This window comes from Colius striatus, chromosome 1 (genome assembly GCF_028858725.1).
Source record: "Colius striatus isolate bColStr4 chromosome 1, bColStr4.1.hap1, whole genome shotgun sequence".
In the NCBI taxonomy this organism is placed as follows: domain Eukaryota; kingdom Metazoa; phylum Chordata; class Aves; order Coliiformes; family Coliidae; genus Colius; species Colius striatus.
The window spans coordinates 92,267,028-92,294,629 of record NC_084759.1 but is presented as its reverse complement, the minus strand read 5'-3'; the positions used below and the strand labels follow the sequence as shown (position 1 = coordinate 92,294,629).

At 37.9% G+C, this 27,602-nt stretch overlaps 1 protein-coding gene across 2 annotated transcripts in view; it reads right to left on the bottom strand.

The window, feature by feature from the left end:
- DSCAM (DS cell adhesion molecule) overlaps positions 1–27,602 on the bottom strand; it is a 390,325-nt gene that overhangs the window by 38,796 nt on the left and 323,927 nt on the right. For both annotated transcript variants that reach the window (XM_061988625.1, XM_061988624.1), the window contains exons 19-25: positions 24,016–24,169; positions 17,055–17,172; positions 16,083–16,246; positions 13,056–13,154; positions 12,295–12,483; positions 9,919–10,209; positions 4,597–4,773 (exon numbers count right to left, since the gene is read on the bottom strand). In XM_061988625.1, the coding sequence (XP_061844609.1) occupies positions 4,597–4,773; positions 9,919–10,209; positions 12,295–12,483; positions 13,056–13,154; positions 16,083–16,246; positions 17,055–17,172; positions 24,016–24,169 (1,192 nt within the window). The remainder of the gene's footprint in view (positions 1–4,596; positions 4,774–9,918; positions 10,210–12,294; positions 12,484–13,055; positions 13,155–16,082; positions 16,247–17,054; positions 17,173–24,015; positions 24,170–27,602) is intronic.

The window sequence follows — 27,602 nt, the reverse complement described above, 5'->3', positions numbered from 1 at the left end:
GAAAAGCCAAAGGGACAAAGTTGAAGTTTCCCTGGTCCAACGTTGTTCAGTTTGCTTTTTAGATTTGTTTGCCAGGATTATATGAGGAAAGGCTGCAGGAACTGGGGCTGTTTAGTCTAGAAAAGAGAAGGTTGAGGGGGTAATCTTATTAATATTACAAATATCTAAAGGGTGGGTGTCAGGAGGTTGGGGTGTCCCTTTTTTCTATAGTAGCTAGCAACAGGACAAGGGGTAATGGGATGAAGCTGGAACACAAAAAGTTCCACTTACATATAAGAAAAAAATATTTCACTGTGAGGATGAGGGAGCAGTGGAACAGGCTGCCCAGAGGGATTGTGGAGTCTCCTTCCTTGGAGGTCTTCAAGACCCTCCTGGACATGTTCCTATGCGACCTGATCTAGGAGGACCCACTTCTGCAGGGGGGTTGGACTAGATGATCTCTAAAAGGTCCCTTCCAACCCCTACCATTCTATGATTCTATGATTAAATAAGAAACAATCCCCCTGACGTGTTCTTAGGTGCTGCACAGCAGATGGCTATGTTCCATGTTACATCATCTGAAAAAAGAAATGTTACATTCTCAATATTAAATTATGTGACACATATTTGGATGCTCAATAACACATATGCATTCTTGGTTAAAGAGTTTGTAATAGGTATCTCCTATATCATACATTTGATCAGCAAATTTGGAATAGTTCATAAAACTATCAGTCAGTATCCCTGCCAGTGTCCTACCTTCCAGCTTTCAGGTAGGCAAAACAGAGCTCGAGGAGGCCATGAATGACACAGGGAGGAGGGTGATCTCCTGCCCTAGCTAAGCATCCTCCCATGCCTTAGTGAAAAAGACAAACTGCTCCTCACCATCAGTTAGACACGTGACTATGCTGACAGGTGTTGACCCAATGACAGCCCTCACTTCCATTTGCTGGGACAGCTACCTTTAAAATTCTTAACACATTTGGCTTGCCCCCTGGGAAATCAGGATCTGTGATACAGTTCTAAATTGCCATTTCTGAACTATCATGCCCTGCTCATACTTTCTGTTTGTGCTAAGGTGAGCTGGATTTGAAAACAATGATAGTATTGGAGCTAGGTTAATAACAAGGAGAAAGAGTGGTAAGTCATCAGGTTTCTCTGTTATAATATGTGCTGACCTAGTTCATGGCTGCATAAAATCCAGCAGTCAATTGATCCTCTTGTGACATGACCTTTTGAACTGCTGAAACAGGAAAAAATCAGGGCTTTGAAGAAAACTATGCTTTCTTTCTAAACAGAGTACTCCTGGAAAAAGAAATTACAATGAGTGTGCCACAGGAGGAAAATAAAGGTTCGCTTGTCCTTATATGCTACAACAAGAAGTAAAAAGATTAAGAATGAAGAGACTTCTGTGTTTAAGCTACATTTGCCCCACAGAAACTGGGTTGACAAACCCCGTATCTCTAAGCAGAGATGTAAATGTTTGCATGCAGAATGTACTGAAAATAAAACTGCAATTCCCACTCCTCTTTTGTGAGCAGGTTCAGAAACATCTCCTGAAGCTGCATAGCCGAGCATAATATCTGTAACTTGTATACATTTTTTTAGAAGGTTTCACTGTGGAAAATATTATTTCTGATTTAGACTATGGGGAAGTTGATGGTGAAATCATGATCTAAGATAAAGGAGTGCCTCAAAGAAACACCACCAGATGATACATATCAAGTGATAATGTCCCATCCTTTCAATTTTAGAACTAACTCAGGTGAAAGTTGAACGAAACAACTACTAACAACAAAACATATTTTTATATTAAGAGATCAGAAAAACTTGCGTACAGGACTTTTTTTTAGGGAACTTACTAAGGAGTTTGCTGGAACAACAGTACTAATTATCTGTAAGACTTTTAGGACACAAAGTATCCCCCAGAAGAGCAGGAAATGTCTAACATTCAAAAAGAATGAACAAAAAGACCTGAATTGCTGAAGTCTTATCAATCTGCTATTGGAACTGAGCAAAATGATGAAAAAAAAAAAGAATCAAGCTTGATTAAATGAATTGAAGGAGATGGAATAAATATGACCAATCAATACAAGCTTGTGGTCAACCAGCCATATCAAAGTTGTTTTTTTTAAAAAATGAAATTAAGATCCACTGAAGATTAGTGACATTGAAAAATCTTTTACTGAGATACAATTATATAACATTAAAACATATTGAGATTTCTCTAGAGCAAAGTGATGGTACTTCAAAATAGTATAATAACTAAGCATGACTTAAAAACACAGAAGCCATTTTACATGAGTTTCAGCATATTCAAAATAAAATTTTAAGATTTTAAAATTTTTATTCAAAATTTTAAACTTTGTTCAGTATTTATTTTCATCATGCACCATGGGACATTGGTACCATTGGTACCTTTAATCAGTGGTCTGGAGTAAATGTAGTAATACCTGATAATAGTTTGAAAATTGTGAGAGAATTAGGGAGTTAAAACATAATGAAAATGCCAGGTCACTAAGGCAAAAGAAGGTAGGTTAGCTATAAGTGAACAATGTATCTGTATTAGTATAAGGTCATCTATCAAGAATACAAGCCATAGCTATACAAAAGAGAGTATTCTGTTGCACTGTAACTTGAGCATTGTCACATGGTCTCCATGGTTAAGATGTTAAATGAAAACTCTTAGAATAACGCTGCATCCAAAAAGGTGATCCTTGCACATACAGAAAGAAGATCATACAGAAGAAAGAAGAAAGGCCATTACCTCACTATCTGATGCTAATATGTCTGTTCCTGGAATACTGTGTTAATTTTTAGCATGCACAGATGAGGAAAAAGCTACCTAAGCTTTGCAAAAGTACCAGAAAAGAAAGCCTGCATTAATAAATTATGTAAAAAAAGATTTATCTGTTTCATTTACCAATGAAAACATTAAGACACTACATGGTTACCACCATGTAAAAGGAATATCCTCAGAGACTGAAAGTATGATACAAAAAACAACTACAGTCCCTTTACAGCAGACAGGACCAAACAGCTCAGATGTTGAGCTGTAACTTGACAAATTCCCAGAAGAGAGACACAACTTTTACAGGAATGGTAATTAAATACTGATTAATTTTATCAAAAACACTGATGAATTCTTTGTCTCTGCCTATGCTTAAGCGAAGTACAGATATTCTTCTAAATTCCTATATTTTGAAAGGAAATCATTCAGAGAAGTCCTATGTTATGCAAAAGGCACACTGGCCAGGGATCAGCCTTCTTAAGGGACTATAAATCAAGAATCTATGAATACTTGTAAATTAACCATGAAAAACTAAATGTGCACAGTCATCACTTCCTGGAGCTGAGGAGCTCAAAATATCTTGCTTCTTACTGGATGTAATTGCACAGTATTTCTGAGAAGATAACACTTTCTTTAGCCTTAACCTACCACTTTTTTTTTATTTCAAAAATGCACAGAGGTAAATGGCTTAAAAGGCTTCAAATGATAAAGTTATTACACAAGCTAAAGCATCCAGATGCCCTGATTTCCGAGCTGTGTATAAATCATACGGTTAGCTGTCCTGATTGATCTGAAAATTTGCCCATAACTAACAGTCCTGTATCTGTGTCTTCCTTTTTTTTTTTTCTTTCATAAACATCCAAACTATTGCTACAAAACACAAAAATGAGACCCAAGAGATGAGTGGATGCTAAGGTGAGATGGAATACACAGGGTTTGCCCTGGTTCAAAATATATCATGAAAATATTTTGGTTAAAATATAAATAATTAAGCAATTTGTTGGCTCTTCAGTAGACTTATTTTTGCAGAGAATAAATTATTTACTCAGTGTGTCATTTGAAAGGCTTTTTTCCATATACTTTCAGTGTAAGGCCTGCTGTTGTGTGCTAGTGCAAAACTTACAGGGCCAAGTGTAGAGGTGAAAAGGATTAAAAACCTGTCTGTGGCTCAATCATGGGTATTTACTAGACAAATGATAAAGTTAAATGAATTCACAGATCTAAAATTTATTCATAGAGCAAACACTTGAATTTGAATAAAGGTTAGAGAAAAGTACAGATCAGCAACAATGAAAGGCCAGTGGACAACAAAGTCACATCCTAGGGAAAAGATGTGGCAGCAAATCTGAGAATATCTGTTTATGTTTTCTAATATACTAACACATAACTACTTTCATTTTATAATTTGGGAATATGGTTTACATCTACTGGAAAACTGAAATCTTCCTGTCATTAGAACATTTGATTTTACTTTTCCAAAAGAAAAAGATTTTCTATTATAATGAAAATTCACAAGAGAAATAAACAAAAACAACAAACAGGAAAACAAACAAATACCAACACATGAGAATTACTTTCCTTTCCCCCCTGCAAAATAATAATAAAAGATACATGAGTAATTTTTTTAGAAACTAACCACCAAAAGAAAAAGAAGGAATTTCTTTAGAAAATACAGATGGTTGGTTGCCTCATGTCTGTTATATTTTGCAGGAAAAGTACTCCAACTGGGGATTGAAGAGTTTGGTCACATGCAGCCCTGCTTGCACTTTCACATTCAGGAAGTAGAAATGAAAATGTAGAAATAAGTGTCACAGCTCTCATCTTACCTCGAAGCCTCTTCAGTCTCTGCTCCCTCCTCCTCCTCCGCACGATCAGCAGCATCACAAAAAGCAGCAAGACCCCAACCAAGATACAGGAAATGGTCACCAGCATCTTTAGCCCTTCGTTGGTTGCCAGTCCTTCCTCACTTTGCACAACTGACTTAATGAGTGGAGGGATTGTACCTGGAAACAGTGTCATGATATTAGATGCCTATTAACGAAGAGAAAAGATTGAGCTCTCAGGGAATATGGCATGTCATATGCTTCAGCTGCACACAGAACATTAAGAAAGATTTGTCGTGTTCAGGGTAGATGCCATGTTTGCATGTGTAAGGGCCACGCACACATAATCAGTCACACTGGTAACAAGATACTGAGAGACTCATAGATTATCAGAAACCAAGCAGTGCATTCATTGATGAAAAAAACCCATGACCATTGTACAAATACTATGATTAATTTTAAGTCATATTAAATCATTACAAAGCTGTAAGAGATCTCAGAATCACTATGCATATATATTACTGGGAAAATAGCACTGCTGCAACACATTCCTACTTTCCGCTGGGTTCTTCTTTGTAAGGAATGTACTGGACAGGGTTTATTTTCTGCTACATACACCAGATGAATCTTTGCACAGAAACATTCTTATATCACGTCTTAGGGGTACACCAGTGATATTGAGCTGGAATTCAGATGGCCAACCTGATGCTAATTTGCTAAAGAGTTTCTGACATTAGACTCATCAGTAAAACAGGAGAGTCACACCAGATAGAGACAATCAAATTTTGAGAGGGAAATGAGGGAAATGGATCTACAAAATACTGGCATTGCCAGGCAGCTAACTTTTTCATTTTGAATATATCTGGTGATACACAATATTTGAACTTTTCAATTTGTCTTTTCTTTACTTCGAAAAGACGTGAGAAGAATGCAGCACTTTCTTTGGAAGGCTGTTTAGTCATGGAAGACTTCTCACTCATTTCCTGATTACTATTAAACTGATGAATGCAGCCACAAATGAGGTTATAAAATGCAGATTTGTCTTAAATGGGTAGAAATACGCAAGTGTTGTGAACTGTGATGACTTTCAATGGGAGCTATTCAATTTGAACCACCTACTGAACTGGCTACTTGTTTACTAAAAGGATAGGAGGATGAGATGGAAAAACAGGCATATTTTTTTACATCTTAATTGCTGTGTTGAGTGATATATCTCATTATGTACCATATAGCATCAGAAAAAAAAGGTGATATGATCCAGTATAATACGAGTTCCATAACCACAGTGAAAATGTAAAATTCTAAATCATGCTTTTTCAGAAGAGCTATTTGAGTTGCATATAATGAGAAGAGTAGCTCCCTAAAGGAATGAAGATAAACAGAAAAGCTACAACTATCCAAACCTATATCAGGTAATTCAGAAAATTTATTTTCTTACAATTGCATTTTGAATATTTTTCTACTGTTCCATTGCAGTTCTTGCCCATAATTTTCCTTCTTTTTCTAATTTTTTGTTTCTTGGAATAAACATACTGCAGGGAAAATAATCCTGCCTTAAAAAAAAAGTTCTTGTTGTAATTGAAATGCAGTTTTTGCACTCCTCTAAAAGCAAAGAAAATGATTAGATGAAGAAATGGAAAGAACTTCAAATTCCTGAAGGTTATACTAATAGATGTCTCTAAATCCTCCTAAACTCTCCTGAATACCAAAGGGCGAAATTTTGCTCTGAATTAAAGTCACACCGACCATTAGCTAAAGACTGTTGGGTTGAAGAATACCTAAAATTGTCTTTTTCTCCTTAACTCTTTGATAAAAATCAAATTAAGAATAGCCTTAATATCAGCTGAATTTTAAGTGTTTAGGAAAGTGGTTATAATTTTCTATACCTTTTCCAAGTAAAATTTAAACCTCATAATGCTATATACAGGCAGTTAAAACTTAATTAAAGATATATACTGTAAGTTTATATATCCTTCATATTACTCATTTGTGGATATTCAGCAACTACATTAGCCAGTACAAAAACCTAAAATGGCTATCCATTGAGAAAATACCATTGCAACATTTGCTGTCATTCTAGGTGCTGTCTAGGAGTGAAATAGTCAATGCTTTTCCGCAAACAGGGGCCCAGACAAATTGGAAGGAACAAAAAATTGTGAATCACTCTTTGTTAACCTGCTTTACTAGTGCTTCATTGATGTTGTAATTTGCATGTCTCTGACCCCATTTTCCCCTATGTTGCAGCCCTTCCAACAAGTCTGATTGCACTTTGTGTCTTCTACCAAGTATTTTCATGTGTACTTCAAGGTAGGAAGTCCCCTAGTGGGCTAGAGTCAATTAGCATAGTTCAGAGCAACTACCAAGATGGTCTGATTTAATGTGAGGGCTACCGAGTAGCTGATCTCTGAGTGGGGAAGCTCCTTTGCAGTGCTATGCACTACAGCTGCACATTGCTAAAAATATCTCCTTAAGTATCGAGTGCAAATGTTCTGAAAAACAAGGGGCAGCAAGGTCATAAAATCTGTAAGCTGAAAATGGTTAGCTGAAATCCTACGAACAGAAAGGAAAAGTCTCACGTAGATCTATCATTAACCTTTTGACCTAATCCACCATGAAGAGATTTAAGGTAAAGCTTAACCATGATATTTTTTGGGAGCTCTATCACAGACAGCAATCACCTACCGCAGCCCAAACAAAATGACCGAAAGACCACATAACTCAAGGATTTCTACAAAGTTTACTAAGGCTTTATCTTAAGATTGCTAAAGCTCCTAGGCTTATTCTAAGCATTTGATGTCTTGGAACTTTCAAAGTACTGTCCTTGTATCTGTTTTATCCTAAAGTCAACTGTGACCTCCAGAGGCTGGAAGAGACTAATCACACAAGATAAATCAATGGCAGCAGTAGGGTTAGCACTTCAAAGTGGAACTGGCCAAGAGGTTTCCATTGGCATGCCTTCTGTAAATGAAAAATTCTCTATGTAGGCAAACATTTCTGCATGAAGTATTGATGTAAAACATGGATTTTGAATGAAACACTATTTTCTAACTCTGAAGAACCTGAAGTCCATGCAGCTTACCAAAGAATATATGGATGGGGAACTGGGACTCTGTAAGGACAATTTTTGCTTTAGAAGCACTGAAATAGTTATTCCATGAAATCTCTTAAGTGGGAACAGACTGTCTTAATTTTCAATAATGATGATAATAATAATTTAATCATTTTAGTTCTGCATCAAATGTAACAAATTCAGAAAATCTGAAAACCAAAATTACCTTTTCTATCCACACTTTCCTCTCTGGACCCTGTGGTCAGTATTTGAGATTATGCTGCCTCTCTAAGGCACAACAGAGTCCTGGCAAAGCATGCTTGATGAACAAAACCAGCAATGCTGAAAATGAGAAATTTTCTAGCTGACCAGAAGCAATGGCCCATGAAATTTAATGCTACAAATAATTTTATTGTTTCACTTTCTCACTTTTAAAGATGACATATAGCAACACACAAAGTCAAATGATGTGCAAGCCACAGTATGTGAAACCAGGGTAAGTATCACCATCTAACCAAAAAGCAGAGTCTGACAACATTTCAAATCAGTTCACTCATAAGAATATATTTGATTTCACTGCTGTCAGTGGGAGTTTAAGGCTCTGGGTCTGCATTTTCATATAATCTCGTTTTAAGGTATATATATACTTTAAGGCTTAAAACTGTTTGCCTCAGCCATATATATATATGTAACAATAACTGTGGATCAGGAAAAAAAAAAATCACTGAAAGTTGAATTCTGCCTGTATAAAGACATTGGAAAGAAATGAGGATTGTCTAAGTAAAGTGACAAGAAATTAACTCATAATCCTTGAAATGGTTATTGACAACATTTATACTGCTTAGCAAAACAGGCCTTACTTCTTCTTTCTCTTAATTTTTTAGACTGTCTGAAATAACATGAGGACTGCGCGGCAGTTTACCAAAACCATATTTCCTCAGAAAAAAACATGAGGGGATGTGTTATTTGAAAAAGGATGAGGCATGAGGGCATCTGTCATTATCTGCAAGTATCTACCACAAAGACTATGATGGCATTAGAGGATGTGAAAGACACTGAGGTTTAAACCGTGCCTGATTCATATCCCACACTTCTGACTGATAATGGTCCCTGTTACTTGTTCTTCCCTGAGTCATACATGAGTATTGTCCTGGAAAGTGTTGGTTTGTGTCAAACAGAACTTTGGCAGGGAGACGTGTTACCAACACAGAGTTATGAATGATTAGCAATTTGGTGCTGTTGCTGGACAATTATCTGTTCTTGTTTGAACTTGCTGACTAGTTTTGTTGATTAATTTAACCGTACACATGGAGCCAAATGGTTGTACAATACAGCACAATGTCCCTGGCAACACAACAAGAATTTACACTGGATATCTCCAGAAAATCTCTGGCAATTCACACTAGAGCAATTCAAGAGATTACCATCTGAAGCCATCTGTAGCACCCTTTTGCTTGAAGTACAGGCATTTCCCACTATAGAGCCAGCAGAAACACATATGTGCCACCATCACTTTCAATAAACATGCCAGGATATAAGCTGAAGTGCCTGACAAATGGCATATTTGATCTTGCCCTTTTGTTCTGACTTTTACAGGGTGGGCAGCAACCCCTGGCAGAAGGGCAGGATGCAGCAATTTCTTCATCTCCTGTGCCTTGCTGCTGGGCATGACAGAGCCATCTGTCATGGACGTTAGTTTCACATCCCCCTGTCTGTAAATAGGGATAATAGCATTGCCATTGCTTTGCCCTTGGAGGATGCTGTCCGGAGGCTTTCCCAGAAGAGAAGCTAGTTAGCTGCTCTGTTGTGTCACATAATGGGTTTTGAGCTGTGTCACAAGGAGACTGCATGGAATAGCAATGAGGCCAGCCACTGTCGTGAATGGCTGCAGGATCCAATTGTATGGGAGATAAAAATTTAATGGAAGAGATACACGAAATATTAGCAAGTGCTTCTGTCACCACTGGAACTAATAACACCTCATGTCCCATGGTTACGTTTCGTGGCCGATTGACTTTGGTGCTGGAGCTTTTCCCCAGTGAGGACAAATAAACAATTCCTCCTTTCTTCCTGGCAGTCTACTGTCATGAAATCCGTAGGAATTTTACATCTTTGAGACTGTTACCCCTCTGTCAGCATGGCTAATACATTCAAAAAGGGTTTTCTTGGGGAAAAAACAGAAAGAAAAGCAAGTAAAAAAAAAAGGAACTAGAGCAGAAACTAACTCAACTAGAGTAAAAAGTATTTCGGGCATGTAAATAAAAACATACACTTACTGCCATCATAATTGAGCGTTGCAAACTTGGCTTGTTTCTCTGCACAGCCAGCACTGTTGCACACTCTCATTTGCAGTTCATACCAGGTTGCCTCCTGAAGGTCATACAGTATGTAGGACTTGGACAGGGATGTCCGCTGAGCGGTTGTCCAGACTGTTGTCCCAAATGGTCGGTACTCCAGGGTGAAGGAGGTGATGGGACAGCCACCGTCATTCCAGCCTATCAGGTTCAGCCTCACTCTTGTGGTGTTGATACTAGCAAAGAGCTCTTGTTCCTTTGAAAACTGTGGCTCTAGAAGCAATGATATATATAATGCAAAATGTTTAAGAATTAGAGATATGGGACTCTCAAAAACCAGAAAATTAAGAGGATATTTTCTGGGACAATCTTAACTTCATTCTATGCGACCTGATCTAGGTGAACCTGCTTCTAGAGGGGGGCTGGACAAGATGATCTCTAAAGGTCCCTTCCAACCCCTACCATTCTATAATTCTATGATTCTAAATTCAGTATCTATATATACAGATGCTTTTCCCCTCTTCTGCTTCTTAAATATTTTTTTTCACACTTTGTGACAGACTCAAACACCCAGATTTTCAAATCCATATGTGAAAAAAAACCCATCTATACATCTCTGCTGGTTTGTATGGACCGGCATGAGTCAACTTGTAAATCACAAGGCACTTTGTATCAGTAAATTTCCCTGCCCACTGCTATGCAAAAAAGAAAAGCATTCAGAACACAATGTAGAAATGCTATAGAAAATAAATGCATTTCAAGATTGCTCACTGATGCTCTCATCTTCTTTTGAAGTGGGATTGAACATTGGGTTTTTTTTGAGAGTACAGTGGCTTTCATTTGCAGAAAACGTCAACTTAAAAGAACTTGCCAGTAAGAATCAATTAAAAATTATTACTAGGTAGATATTGCACATGATATATTTGAAAATATTATATACTTTGAATTTTGTATTTATGCATTAAGGTGGCACCTTAGAATTAAAATAATGACAGTGGGTGGACAGGACAGGTCATCAGCAAATGCTAAATACAGCTGTGGTGTACTTTAAGGTATTATTGCTAGCTGCTTAGCAGAAACAACATTTTTTACAATAGGAAGTTACACCTAATGTGATGAAAATTATCTATATTGTCTTATTTTATATAATAAAGCATGACCTATCCAATAGGGATCTTTTTGCCATTCTTATGTTTTGATGAGATATATTGAAACATAATCTCTTTTCCAATTTCTACAGGAATCTAAAATGAAACTGGTGATTCCTGCCATGTGTTATGACCTATTTCAATCTGCTCTGTTAATAGCTTTAGATGGAGATTGTTCTGGACCGCATGAATGAGAATGATCCCAGCATTCTAAACCACACAGTCTGTAAATGTAACACAGGTAGTTTCCAGGTATATATATCAAATGGCAGAGAAACAAAAGGTTGGAAGATCTGCTTTTCATTAATCATTTAGATGTTATCTAAAGACTCTGTAAACCTTTCATTTCATGCAATAAAAATGAGAATATCCTCTAAATGTCTCTTTTTTTAAGGTCAGCAGACCTTACATCAACACGCACACAGCTGATCTGCAGTCTGCCCTGACCTTTAGCAAGTCATACCACTCACATCTATGGCATACCAGGTCTTCCCTATGCCACTGAGTGTCAAATAAAATGTCTATCTTGCTGTGATGCTTGTGAGATCTGCAATAGCAGAGGTGTGATGAAAAGCTTAGAGAAGAACAGATGTACTTGTTAAGGTAACTATACAATGAAACTGCTTTCAAATGAGAATATTTCTTACAACTGCTGAAGAGATGCAAGATGAGGTGATCATTAGAGAGTAATGCAAACCTACTACACTCCATTGACTTAGGGGTAAGACTCTGAGCTGACTCTTTAAGTGGGTCTCTTGCCACATTTACTCATAGTTCTGACATTTATTTGCAATGTGGAACTACTCTCATCAACCAAGACTCGGAGACACATTGCTGAGTTAAGAATTCCACAAATTCCTTCAACATCCAGACAAATAAACCCCTATATTTTTACAAGAGAAGAAACAATTTCTTCGTGGCAAACAGCAGTAGTTGGAATCACTATAGTCTATGAAAGTGGAGATATCCCCTTCCCAAACATCTACCAACTCATCCTTGAAAAACATTATTAGAGAAATAAGGATAGAGTATCATGTGGTATGTGCTTCAGGTCCTACAGTGACAGCCTCTTCTGTCACAGCATGGCCACAATTGGAAATGTTTCCAAAGCCCATAATATGAACTATCCAAGTCTATCTTCTCATTAAACCAAGATCTACAGCAGAATGCAAGAGCTTTAAGTGAGCAAAGAGGATGAAAATCAACTTACCTTTCCCAAGCGTTTTGGCCTCAATGATCTCGCTGATGCGTCCTGGTCCCACTCCGTTCTGAGCAGTTAATGTAAACTTGTACCAAGTGCCACATTTCAATGTTTCTAAACGGTAGGATCTCTCACTAGGGCTAATGGGAAAACTACCCCACTGCTCACTGTTGTCTTCTGAGTACTGCAAAATATAACCTGGAGGAAAAGCAGAGATGGCAGTGATAAGAGAGACAAAATCCACAAATTCTGCAGGTAATATGACAAGTTATTTCAAAGAACTAATAAAACTATAAAAATCCTGTGCACAGGAAGACCTACAGCTCTTTCCTGACTAAAAAATATCAGGCAATACATTTTGCCTACCCTTAAAACAGCTTAAATACCATTTTCATGATCGTTTCAAAAGGAAAAGAAAGGGATAGACATTTATAAATACCCTTCAATCATCAACAAAGACCAGATGATGAACCTAGACCCTCAAAAATGAGCGGTTAGAGATTGCATGTCTGTAAAATCAGAGAGAGTAACTGTCACAACAGCTGAGAGTATGCAGGAAGAAAGTGATTAAATCTGTGATTGAACTACCACAAAGAGAAACTGTAATTTACTGAAAGCTGTTATCACAATGATAGGTCACATTAAGTGCTGACAGCAATACGGATTGCTTTGGTTTGGGTTCTTTTTTTGTAGCCATTCTTAATTATATACTAATCCAATCAACACATTATAATTTAGTAAGAAGTTGCAATTAACCTGAATTATATTACCTCGAATAGAACTGCCACCATTGTCCCCAGGTATCCAGGAAAGAGTGATAGAGGAGGACGTAGTTTTGGATACAGTGAGTCTTGGCTGGTCTGGTGGAACTAGATAGGAAATAGTTAAAAATAGAAAATAGATCCAAATGATTAGACATGATTTTAATCCCTTCTAACAGCCATTTATCAAATAACTGTTTTGAGTTGCAAAAAATGCAAATGATTTCTGTCAAAATGTCTGTTTAGTTGACATCCTTGGTTAAGACAAGAGCAGACAAGCTCTCATTTGTTATATTTAATTTTCTACACAATTTTGTCTTTCAGTTCTTAACCCTTGCTTTCCTCTGAATTTTTTAAGCTATCCTGTCAGATCTAAATGGCCAAAGAGCTACCCAGTCATTATTTTTCAGTATTTTTTCTATCTGTTTTAGAGAGAAGATGAATTTTTAGTGATGGGAAACAGATGTCCACTGGCAAATAATGGCCTGCTCATGTATGTGTTTGCAGGCTATTATGCAAAAGTGAAAAAAATAAGGTGCAGAACAAGAGTTTTTGCCAGGGTAACTGTGAGTGCTAACTAGGTAGCATAGGTAAATCTGTGATCAGAGGCAGATCTATACCTCCTTCAGATCACACCATCTATTCACTGAGGCTATTGCTATAAAGAAGGCATGACTATCAGCTTCTGATAGAAACACTTCAGTTCTGTTTCTCCCTTGAAACATTACGTCTGTGTCTAAAATGTGGGACATTAAGAACCGCATGGTTCCCAGGACCAGCTCCTGGCAGCGTACAGGAATAAGACAAAGGTCTCATCTCTCATCTTCCACCCAGTGTCCTATTTTCTTCAGAGGAAAATCCATCACAAAAGGACAGAGAAAGAGTCATATTATATTTCAACACATCAGATAGACAAATCTGTCATGGGACAACATGATCATACACTAGTTACAGTCTGGAGAGCTCATCATTGACTTCTTCATGAACCGTTTAGTTATTCATGTTGTGAAAGTAGTAACCTGAACTATGGCACAAGGACAGTAAGGCTGTGGAGGATAGTGCTTGCTAAAATAGAGAAGAATGGCAGGCAGCACTTCAAAGATCTAGTTAAATATTTCTTAGAGAGAACTAGAGAACATTTATTAAATTAGAATTAGAAAGTACTAATTAAAATCTTTTGCATTGCTCTGGTCATGCTCAGCAGCACTGTTTCTGGCTTATTTTATGGATTGTTTTTTGAACAAGTGTTAGTAGAGGTGTTCAAACTCCTTAGAAACGTAGAGGAAACTGAGCTTTTCTACCTCAAAGAAAAGAGAATGAGACACAGACAGTGTCCACCATGGGAAAGGATCCAAGATCAACAGTAAAGCTGAGATAGAAAGCCAGGGAGGAGAGACGACAGGACAGTCATATCTCTGGTGGCTGCTACTGCAAGTGTGAGAAGGGGGTGATGATGTCAGGGACCATTGCTGGCAGGAGGTTCCATTTCCCTGCTGTAGCTACTCTTTGACAGACACCAGCCAGTAAACAATGCAGGACAAAAGTCACAAATGCTCTGATGTGTTCAGCAGTCTCCTATCATAGGATGTTGCCTGCTTTGCTTATGTTAAACAGGTAGCTCTACCAGAAGAGTGAAAAGCTGCCCACTTAAGATCACCTTCAAGTCATCAGATTGCAAAATAATCAGTGCTGATACAAAGTAAAGGCTGCTGTTTTACAGATATGAACTAAAATGGACTTCAAAGAGAATTTTTTTTTACTGCCTTCACAGGGCTAAACAGTGCTGAAGAAAACAAACAAAAATGACAGTTAATATTCTAAAGAAAAAATCCTTGTTTAAAATGTATTTGTTCTGTTATTCTGACCGACTTGGCTGATTCTATGGAGAGAGACTACCGACATTACACTTTGGACGATTTATTTTAAAACCTTCCATCACAGCTTCACCCTATCTACAAAAGATGGTGGTCTAACATATTAAATGCCAGCCTTTGTCCCTCAGGGAAGTAAAATTGATTTGCTTTTAATTACTACAGTTCAATAACAGCAAGGTTATGCAATTATGAAAGTACTTAGTGAAATAGAAACATAAAGTTTCCGTTTGATTGTATTTTCTCTCCCTTCTTCCTGTTGTGGTCATGCTTCTAACACTACAGAAGAGCATCTTTAGGCTCTTTTGGATTGTAGGTAAGTTAATATATGCTATAACATTTGTTTCAAGGCTTAGTGGAGCGGTTTATACATAACTGGACTGCAGTTGAATCAGTCTCTTTCTGTGTTCTCATACATTTGCACTAGAAGTTTAGATTGTGTATCAAGGTACAGGAGGATGACTGACCACATCAAGGGCAACATTCCCCGTTCAGTAATTTAATTCCCTCTGGTACAACAATTTGCAGTCCACTGAAGCATTCTTAGGATCTACTGTGGTGTAACTGAGCAGAGAAATTCCTGCAGAGTGAATTCTTGGTATGTGAATACACATACATTGCTTTATCACATCACTCTATTGTCTTGCTTTTATACATATCAACACCATAATGCATACATTATATACATATCAACATGCACATTAAAAAATAGCTGGTAATATCTGCTAGTTGAAGGTGTACTGTGTTTCATTTCAAGTGTTTCCTCATATTCACCATCAATAAAATTCTGCTCTTAGATAATGAGTTTTTGAACAAGGTCTCAGTACAGAGGCAAATTTCTGTTGAGAGCTTTTCAGCAGCAGAAGTAAAGACCTTCAGCTCTTTCTGAATTTTGCAATATTTAAATGATAGAGGTAATATTTGTAAAGAGAAGGAAGAAGTTGATATTTTCTGTGTGAAGAACTAGAAGGCAACTGAATGCAAATACTCAATTAATCGGTCCTTCAAAATTTTACATAGACATCTAGTTGAGAATTAAATTTGTATTAATACACATTGCTACCAACATTTTACATACACCTGCAAGCAGACATATCTATTCATTACCAGCACATAGCAGTTAAGGGCTGTGGTAACAATTATGAGACAGATCCAATAGTCTTACCTTGTACCTGCAAATTCAAAATTATTTCATCTGAACCCCAGTTGTTACTGGCCACACAACTGTAGTATCCAGAGTCTTCTGCTTTCACAGTACGGATGACAAAACTGCCATTGCTAAAGATGCTTCTTCGCCCATCAATCATCACTAGACTGGGTGTCCCGTTACTACCTCACAGGAAACAAAGTGTATACATTAAAGAAGTTACAATCAAAAGTACTCAGAATTGGACTTTTTTTTTTCGAAGCAACTAAGAACAGAAAGAAAGAAAAAGGGCATGGGGATGTTCTCTTTATTAAAGAGAGTAAAATATTTTCTTTCAGGAAACACCTGCCATTTGCTTAAAAAATGCACTTATTCTGGCCCAAATTTGAGTGAAAATGGAAATTCACTCCTTCCTTAACTATCTACTATTTCATAAAAGTGCCAAAATAAGAGTCCAAGGCAGTTCCTGGCTACAAAGTCCATCCCTATAAAATAATAGCTATCAATGCACAAGATGGTTTCATAGTACTGCAGTATCACTTGCATGCACAGTGCTCCATGTGTGTTTAGAAGTGACCCTGTCAAACTGTGAAACTAAACATAAAACAGAATAAGGGAAAATGAGATATGTGCAAGACATGTACACTGCACTCCACAGCATGATCCAATGCATCAGACCTTTTGCTTTCTCAGACTAAAACTATTTGGTGTTCCTGGAGTTAAAACAGAAAAGATTCCCAGGTTTTATGTCTTGCATGTTTACCTTGATCCCTTCTTCATAACTTTGTCTCCTGTTTGATACCTTCTAACCACCACAGCCCATTAGTTTCAGTTCAAGGAATTTCAGAACTCCTCATCTACTGTAACAGTGTGTAGTCCCCACAAATTGTCTTTCTTCCTGACATTAGCATCCAGAATCAACCATATAAAAACCCTCAGGATTTTAAGCAAAATTACTTTATTTGAGCTATACATTTAGTTGCTGGTTACCTATCCTTCATCCATTTCACTGTTGGAGCTGGATCTCCCACGGCTTTGCAAGGGAGGACAATGTCCTTCATCCAAGGAGTTGTCACGGTGCCACTGAATGTCAAAATCCTGGCAGGAGCTGAGAAAAAAAAGAGCAAAAAAGACTGAAATGAGGTGTTCATTCACACTGGTCTTGGAAGGGAAACACAGGCATGCAGAATTAAATGTAGAAAACCAAACCAATTTGTTTCAAGCTGCAACTATTAACTCGTCAGCTATTTATCCAAGCACGAATATTATAGTTTTAGTATCTGGAAAACAAGTAACTAAAAGATAGATGAGGCAGAGGACGGACTGGAAGAGTCATTGTGAAGAAAAAAACAGTTATTTATCATCTTTGCTGATTTTTATCTGTTTCATAGTAGAAATTATGGCTGAAAATTATTTCCAAGGGATGCTTCTTTCCAAACTTCCTGCAGGAATTGCCTATAGCAGGCAGGTATCTTACAACAGCTAAATTGTTGATTCATAATTGCTACAACAGCTATGGCATTCACCAAAATAAACCTTCATGTATTTAGTTGTTAGTACATTGCAGACTCTGACTGAGGTCCACAAACTCTTAAGTCAGTTTAATTTGTCTCAGGTCTCATATCCCCTAAATATATCAACAAAAATATCACACCTGTAGTTTCAGTTTATAATACACGGAAACACTAGGGTTGTGTTACAGCTTTATTGTATGTTAGTAATCAAGAACGAGGCTTGATAGAAACGGACTTCTTGTTGGCCTCTAAATATACATTGCTGTCATGGTTTTGTGTGGAGTCATTTCTGGTAATGGGGAAAGTGCTGTAAAGATGGCTCCTGTAAGAAGTTGCTCAAAACCCTCCCTAGCTCAGAGTCAGACCCACTTATGGGATGAGCCAATTAGTGTCTCCATGATCACTTTTTAAGAAGAAGCTAGAAAAGGAGGGTTCTTCCTGTTACTTCTTTGTTCCCTTCTTCCTTCCTTTCTGGATGGTGGAGGTGCAAACAGTTGGAAGAGAAAGAGTAGCGAGCATGTGGACCCCAAGGTCAATGAGGAAAGAGAGGAGGAGATGTGCTGGAGCAGAGACTCCCCTGCCTTCTATGGAGAGGACTGGTGAAGCAGAGATTTGTTTGTGTTTTATAAAAGACCCTGTGCCGGGGTAGTGACTATGCCCAGAGAAGGCCATGTCCCATGTGCGGGACCTCATATCAGAGCAGGGGAAGAATGCAAGGAGTCATCCTCATCTGAGAAGAGAGAAGGAGCAGAGCCCACCTCTGAGAGACTAACCACATCGCCCATTCCCTGCCCTCCTGAGCCACTGAGCGGGGAGGAGGTAGAGATATCAGGAGAAGTGAGCCGAGCCTGGGAAGGAAGGAGGGATAGGAGAGAGAGAACTTAAAGTGCTGGGTTTATTTTTCTCATAATTCTTCTCTGGTTTTCCTTTTTGTTCCATTCTGTTTCTTGTAGGCAGTAGAATAAACTTTTCTACTTTTCTCTCTAAGTTGAGTTGTGGAGTCTGTTTTTCTTGGAATTGTAATTGACAGTGAGCCCTCCCTGCCCTTGTCTCGATCTACAACATCCTTGGATGTATTTTTTTCCCCTCTCATCTTGCTAGGGCTTCCACCACCCTATGGAGGGTGGGGGTGGATGGGCAGCAGTGAGCAAGTGTCGTGGTGCCTCATTGCTAGCTGGGCAAAACCCCAACAATTGCAAAAGTACATACAGATAGAAATACTGATCTATTTCAGTCACACACACTAATCAAAATTTATACTTAATAATCCATCTTTCAGCTATTAGAAAAACAGGAAAATGAGAATCATCATCACATATATCTGGGACAGTTCATCTAAAAAAAAAAAAACATGCATAAAAGAATAGACATTGAAGACTTAAGGGAAATTACTTGAGTAGGCTGCAGTGTGACTTGAGATATTCAGAAAAAGAAAAGATTACATAGATTACATGACCAGTATGGACTGTGTTGCCTATGTTTTTATGTCCTCTTCAATGATTGTTGAAGAGTAAGCTTCTCAAGAGATTTTCTCTCTAGTAAAAATATTAACTGAAAACACAAAAATTAGGTGTTTAAAGATTTAGGGAAAATAGACAAAATCGAGGTTAAATAATGGGACAACATTATTTTTCTAACAGCCAAGAACAAACATGCTCCGTTCTGACTAAACAGCAGTTGAAACCACCTGGCTCCCTCCTGGTAGCTCTGCTGAGCCCTGTCAGGAGGCTGCTACGGCACGTGCTGTTTTAAGGAGGGAAAAGATGCTGGTCAGTGAGTAAGTCTCATCATATAGCCTTATTTTCTGCTGTAGCACTCCTGAAGCTGTATCTTTTAGAAAAGATTTATACAGGCCTATACTGGCAGAAGCCATGAGGTAATTAACCAGGCTAAGTGAAACAGAAAAATGCTCAGACTACCCAGAGACAAGGTGTGAAATGCTGACTCCACTGAAACTGGTGTTAGAAGGCTCATTTTTCTTCAGTGGTGACAGGTTTTCATTGCAGGAGATGCCTAATGGTACTCATTCCATCTTTAAAAAGCAGCAGGAGATGCTCAGAGCATACCCGTAAACATCTGGACTGCTCCTAGTAGCTGCAGTGCATTCTGAGCAACAGTGGTTAGAAACTCAAATTCCCGTTTCATGCAAAATTCCTTCTGTAACATGAAGCCTGAAAACTCATTTAAAATGACCTATTAATGACCTAAAAATTACCTGGGTCTCCAACCGTCTCGAAAAATCCAGCTACTTCCAACCGCTGCCAGTTATTTTAGGATAAAGTGTATGTAATGCAGGAATCCTGCTGAGGCCTTCAGCATGACATGGCACCACTGTTACCAAACTCTGTGATCTCTCCTTATTTTTAATAGTTAATTCAACATTAATTCTTCTTTAAGTCTTAGGTTGGGTATCAGATTTCCAAAGCACAGCATTTATGTTGTAGCTCCTGGTTTTCAGTTTCCCATATGTGGTATGTGGAAGTACAAAACCTCACAGAAGCCTAAGCTAGAGGTAAGATCACAGACCATAACTCAGAAATGCACATTACAAAAGCATACTGCACTATTTTAGTGGAAGTACCCACAGCTTTCTGTGGATTATCTTATTCCTTTCATGTACTAAATGCTTTTAAAAGAGATGTCAGAACAGTATGAAAATTGGCAACTCAAATTTTCTTCATAGCTTAACTTCTAACAATATTTGAAGACTGTTAACAAGTATACAAACAAAAGAAAATTAGACAAAATAAATGTCTAGTGATTTAATCTGCAAAAAAGTAAGTTTGAAATTCATACAGGCACTTGTGAGGTCAAAATGCCTTGAATCTGACAGACTTCTCGCTTTCAAGCCAAGGGAGCATTATGCAGCATGTGGGCAATTCATCACAGGGCTTATCTCTTTGTTATCAAAACTACCCACATGCCTACTGACTACCCACCAGCTTTATGTTAGATGGCATGGCACAGTATTAGAGCTGTATCAGTTCCTATTTTTTGCAAATTACCCAGTCATTAATTGAAGATAAAGAGATGTCTTCAAAGAACAGTGCACTCTCTTATGCTAATGCAGTTTTCTGTATGTTTGTTTGTTTAAATTAGGACTTTTGTTATCCGCACTAACTGTCCCAGAACAAAAAAACGGGCAGAAATTCTTTGCAAGAGGCTGCAATACTTCTTTTTTTCTTTTCCTCTAGAAGAAGCAGCTGAATTTTAAAGACAAACTGCATAGGGAAACTGAACAAGAGCTGTGACAGTTCACTGAAGCTCAGCTTCATCAAAATACAAGAGCCATCAGGGAATACTCTGGGTCAAGAGTTTCTTTCATTTACTTTCTCACAGAAGTGTATTTCAGTATAGATGACCAACTAAAGAAACAGACCAATGTGATGTCTGTACTATCATGTGAGCCCCACATGTTGTTTAAAAGCATTAAACACACAAAACAGGAGGAAAATGTGTTCAACATGAACACTCAGGACCTCTAAAAGAACAGGGGAAATAACATTAAAGTCAGAGAGTTCTTGCCAGACGATAAGATTGCCATGGGTCTATTATATCTGTTATCATCATATTGCTGGCAAACACCATTCTCCATCAGCCATGGACAGGAAATAAGAGGAAAAAAGTGCATGCAAGGTTTTCTGTCTTTCAGATATATTTGATAGGCTAAATCCACAACCTTCAAGTCAGCAATGAAGCATAATTTGAAAGGCAGGGTTACAGCCTGCTTACGTGGAGACTGAACTTTAATTGCCATGATTATTTTCTGTTTGTTAGAATTTTGGGTTATTTTTATCAGTTAATTACACAGAATAACAATCTGTTCTGAGAAATGGAGACTCTAAAGAAAGAAATGTTAACTTGAATTAAGCTTTCATTTAAATTGGACTATCCGTTTCACATCAAACCCCTACCTAGACATCCTCATTGTTCTCAAAGGGGTTCTTAAAGGGGTTATAATTAAGTTGACATAATTCAATTCAAAGTTAAGTCTCATTAGCTGTCATGATGGTATCATTACTTGGACAGTTACTGTGAAATAAGTGGAGAAGAAAAAGAAGCAAACAACTTCACAATAATGGCCCTTAGGATGTTCTTGCACTGGGGAATTGTGGTAAAATCAGGCCATAATGGCTTCTAGCCCTGTGATGTGTTACTTAGATACACTGAAGGTGAGAAAGGTCTTCAAGTCTGTTAATTCTGCCCATTCTTCTTTATTGTGCATCCACTGCCCTTACCACTGATCACTACTTTCTCCCACCTCTCAAAAAAGCCCAGTGACACATTGACCCAGGAAATCTTGTACATGATACAATAATTTCTAAGTTGGCTACACTCAAAGTTCATAAAATTGCTGTATACCAGTATTCCTAGTGTCAATCACAATCTCCACAAATGGATTATTCATTACTTTTTTCAGTCCTAAGTGCATGTAAGAGATTTGTCATGAGTATCATCCAATGCAGACTTTATATTGGAGTACCACTACTAGCTCTAACATTACTGAATACATTCTAAATTCCTTCAAAATAAAGTCTTGTTCACATCAACTTGTCTATATTGAAGCAAATAATTACTTTTGCTTAAAATCTCTCTGCCTTTTCACAGAAGCTATTTTAAAGTTCATTTATTTGTCATCACAGATCACACTAAATAAGCTTACGAGAAGCAGAATTAATTCCAGTTTCTGATAAGCTTGTTCAGTCTAAGTACATGTGGATCAACTTGTAACCCCTACTTTTGGCAAACCCAGAGCAATTGCTTGCTAGATTTTCTCGTAACTAGAGGTTAGGAATCTTGGTACCCGCACGCTCTGCATTGTTCTGCTTTCATCTTGTCTGAACACTTTCCTCTCTTTTAAATGCATGGGACATGGAGAAAGAGAATTTGTAGTGCATTATGAGCATGGATGCTTGCACACTCTTGGCTTTGTCTGCATCCTCAGTCTATTAGTACTGTACCATGTTGCTGTCTAATTGGTTTTGCTCTTATTTGAGCACCTTTTTCTATGCCTCTTTTTGTTCCCTTGTTTCCATTTCACCTCAACACATTCACTGCACACAGGTAAGAGTTGACCTGAAAGGAGCACACTGAAACTTTTGCCCTGTTTCCCTGAGGTGTTTTTCACAATCTTCCTTCACAGATATCCTTTAGGCTCCTCATCCACCTTTTAAGATCTTAACTTTGGGCTCACCCAAGTTCATAATGCAGCATGCATTTACCCTACAAGGACAACAACAGAAAAGATCCATATTTTTCAGATACTTCAGATTTTTCATAGCCTTTCAGACATCCTTCATACCACTCCACTACCTGTGTGTAGCTAAGAGAAAGGATCTTATAAAAGACTGTACAAAAAACAACAGAAGGAAGCAGAAAATGAAAGTGACTCTTCCCAGTTGTCAGGAAAAAAAATCTATCAACAATGGTATAGGGAGTAAGCATTTCCCTGCTCATTCTGACTTAGCCTCTTTACCTTGCTAGACCCTGGTGGCATTTGGCTGAAATTCTGCAAAGCTTTTTTGGGAAGTATCTATCAACATAAAGCATTAGATACTTTCTTTTATATTACAACATTAGCCATATGACTGAGAATTAGCAGGCTTGAGAAATTGTTAAGTTAATTAAATGCATCTAACTTTGCAACTCTAAGGACCTGTGCAATGCTGTTCATACTGGCACATGCTGTGACGTTACCAGTTTGAGTAAACAAAAAAAATCTATCTGAAGACCCCATGTAGAGACTGACTACTGATGGGTCTCTTCTCATTAGGTCTCAATTTCCAAGCTAAGGTGCTATATGTAAGCATCATATCTCACAGTACAGGTAAGGTAGAATTAATGGGCCCATGTACTACCTCTTAATAGAACAAGGAACACAGCTGAAAAAAAAGAGCAGGATTTGAAGCCCATTATCCCTTCACAACTAAAATAGAAGCAGCAAACTTCAAAGCTAAAGCAAGCTGAGAACAATTTTTCAGGGTTTACACATGTTAATCAGACCATTTTATACAGAAGATATTACTTGTGGAGTACACAAGAGATCTTAGTAAGGACAGGAATGATAAAAGATGTCATCTTGTATGGCAAATAAAAAAAAAAAAGAGCAACACATTCAGAAGAGGACGGAGATCATCTCCAAACTCTGTACCCAACAAAAGCAGCTAAAAATTGCTCCAAAAAGCAATTCTTTTCCTTCTAAGGTAGGTGGGATGAATTACCCTCTTGAGGAGCATATCATTCTCTCTCTGCTGACTACAGCAAAAGCTTGGGCAATTAGCTGAGAGCTGTCACGTAACTTTTGGAGAGTACTCAAGTTACTCCTGACAAATCCCACTCTCAGTAAGCAATGAGCCATAAAGAAGCCACGTGCAAATTATAACAGTAATTAGCATTGTAAAGTTCTGGATTGCTTTAAAAAAGGGCTGTCACTGTACCTTTAGCTAATGGTTCCACGGTGATAATCTCGCTGCTGTTGCCTCTTCCTGCAGCAGTCACTGCTACCACCCAGACGCTGTACTGGCGATTCCGGCTCAGGTTGGGGATTCTGTAGGAAAATGAGTCGGGAGAGGCTTCAAACTCGCTGATTACCTGTGGTGGGAGAAACAAATGTTTCCAGACTAAAATAAAAAGTATTTAGAAAAAAAGTCTGCTAAGATGAGTGCTACAAAGCTTCAAGGTACTTTGAATGAGTACCAATTACTCCCAACAGATGGCAGGTGGGAGTAAACAGAGCAGACACAATAACTTGTTGCAATCGATTTATATTCAGTGAATTCAGGCCTATAACTTGTTTATATTTTTTTTTATTCAGATTAGGACTTTTATAGGACTTTATTTCTACAGAGTTGCATAAATATAAGTGAACATATTTGACAAAGTTTTACCATGAATAATTCTGACAAAACCCCCCCAACTTTCACGACAAAGGATTAAGTCCTGCATACCTGGACTGTACTACTTGAGATATGTTTTTGGCCACCTAGAAATGTTATGTTGGTGTTCCTTATCCCTGGGCTTGCTGGCTTACTCCTTCAGTAAGAGAATGAATCAAGAAACAAAACTTTATTCTGTAATAGACTGTTCAAATTTCCCCTGAGATTAGTTTTGTTTAATCACAAAATTACTTCCAGTCTTAGCAGAAGGTCATCTCTGCTATTTAGCAACATTAGCAGAGAAGCATAAGTGCTGGAAGAAATGGCAGTTCAGTCTATTCCTGCACTGTCACTCAAGTGCCTCAGCCATGAGCTGCAGTGAAGCTGACTGGCTGCTATGCAGTACTTGCTTATTGGTGAGATGTTCTGCAGTCTGCTTGAAATGACCTGCATAAGCAAAGGGTGCAGAGGAATTATATAGATTCCTCGAGGGAATGTGGTCTTTGTGCACCTCAACACATCCTCCACAGGAAGCTCAAGTCCTTCGTGGAGAAGAAGGGAAGCCTCATCAGCCTTGAGCAGTATTACAATGCTCAATATAGCCAGTTTTATTTCTGACATGGACTTTGTGATTCCTGTATGTAAAAATAGAGGGCTAATGAACTATTAGAATGAATAACATTCACTTCCCAGTGCAATGCTGAGCATGGTAATGGCTAACTAACACGAGGCTAAAAATAATTAGAATCTTAATGACGTAGAAAAGAACATTTTACTAGGAATCAGCATTAAAATATTGCATCAGTGTAATCTAAACTTCATTCAAACTGACAGAAAGTGTGCAAGGAATCTCTTTGATATACAAATATCTGCTGGTGGTAAAAGACAATTTTATCTGATTACCATTTCAAAAGGCAAGTTGACCTGAAAGCATTGGAATATGTAGTCCTTTAAAGTGAATTCCAAATAAATAAGGGATGTTTCTGAAATATCATTAAAAACCTCTCCAGTTTGAACCGGTAGCCAGTTTCAGCTACTGAGTGGGTCACTGCATTCCTCTGTTCTTGAGCTGGCATCTACAGCTAGAGGAAGAGGGGAGCTCATCTCATCTCACTTTTGAAATCCAGAGTGAAGACAGCTGTATCTAAGCCAGTAACACTGACATCCTTCAGAGATCATGCAAGGAAAAGGTAATTTCTAAGGCAATGTTCTTCTGGTCTATTTGAGACATGTACATTGCAGTAGGATGAATCGTGCCCTTGATATAACTACGTAGCCCCACCAACTACAGACGTGTCCATATAATTAGCCCAGGTACTGCACGGAAAGCATCTGAAGTTTATGTGCTTGTTAACTAAAATACTTAACTCCTGGTTTTTATACAAATGTGTGTCTTTGTTTACTTCTACAAGAATATATTCTGTTTCCTCCATGGAGACTAAATTTCTAGGGAGACTGGTTTGCTCCAGCTAAGAGTTATCTAGGTTCCCCACAAGCCCAAATAGAGACCTCAGAGAGCTTTCTAGCCAATCTCATTATTCCTGTCAAAATGCCAAGTCAGTTTGTTCCATTTAGCAACTATTTGCCTGGGTTTCCACTTCTGATACAAAGAGGTCAGTGCAGGCAGACACCTCTATTACTATGTGAAATATTACAGCAAGTTTTGAGAACCATTTATCTTGACATTTACACAAGAATATTGGACAAATGCCCATAGCTTGACAGGCTGGATCTTTGTGAGGACATATATAAAAATTAATGTATTGATCACGGCACAAGAGGTTGTATTTTAATATTCATGAGGCAGCATTTCCTAGGGTTAATTTGAAAGTCAAACAAGCTAGGCTGTCTGGCACTCTTGCTTCACTCATTAATGCAGCTATCTAGCACAAGCTACGTCTAAACTGCCTATTACATGGAAGTAAATGCACCATTTAGGAAGAGCTAACTAACCATTACAGACTTCCATGCTAAATTTTCATTCCAGAAAGGATCAGTCCAGTTAAATTTACACTGTTTTTCCCATAGTTTATGAAATGGGAAAATATGGCTGCCTTTGGAAGCTACTCCTAATACTGCAGATCTGCTTCAAACGCCTTGCTGCTCTGCTCCCCTCTGCAATGGCAGAGACTGGAACAGTCAGACAGACATACCTCCTCTGTACAATTGCTAAACACGGCTCAGAGAAATATGGTTTGAGATTTTATGTTTGGGATAGGATGAGAGCTAAGCAGCAAAGGAAAACCTTGTCCTGGAAGCCAAAGCACTGTCATTTAGCGCTTCTGCTCTGAGGACGAAAGTTAAAACACAAAACTGCAAAACACAATCAACCATCCCAAAACTCCTCTTGGTTGCACAGTGATCAGCTAGAAGAGCAGACAAAATTGTCACAAAGTAGAGGAGCTCTCTCTCCCTGGAACTCTAAAGATGGAATAATCACAGAATTAACTTCTCTGATGTCTTGTGAAATGCCTTGTCTTCCATTCCTTTCTTTCACCCACAGAGAACCAATATTATTCACACATTTGCAACTGTAGCTATGCCAAATTTAAATTCAATTATTCATGGAATTAATTGAATCTGGTAAACATACCTTCACTAAATTAATGATTTTTATTTTCTTTAAACAAATTGCTATAACAAAAGATTCTGGTTTCTAACTGGTTAATATACACCTTCTGTTTCCTCAGCTAAAATTATCTTTTAAACACTTGGGATGCTCCAGTGACAAAGAATTGAATTCACTTTTAACTTTTGCCTGTCATTTCAATTAGAATAACATGCCAGAGCCTTTCATTACACAAGAAGAAAACAGGGAGCTTTGTCAGCAAAGAGAAGATTAAATAATTGAAATAAGAAGTATTTTAAAGGAATGTCACCTTGTCACATATTGGTCTTTTCATATGCCAGTATGAAACATGCACTGCTGTTTTATCCCAAAAGCAGTAACATGCTTGCTCAAAGGACTTTTTTTTAAAAATCTTTTTTAAAAATTCAGCTTATAGATGATGAGTTAATTTTTCTTCTGTCTGTAGATGACTGTCTATGAAGCCAGACAAGGACAAGTCTCTAAAAAGCCAGAAGAGGTTGTGAAGAATAAAATGAAAACAGAGTGCAGTCAATCTACTTCCCAAACCAGGCATCAGCAA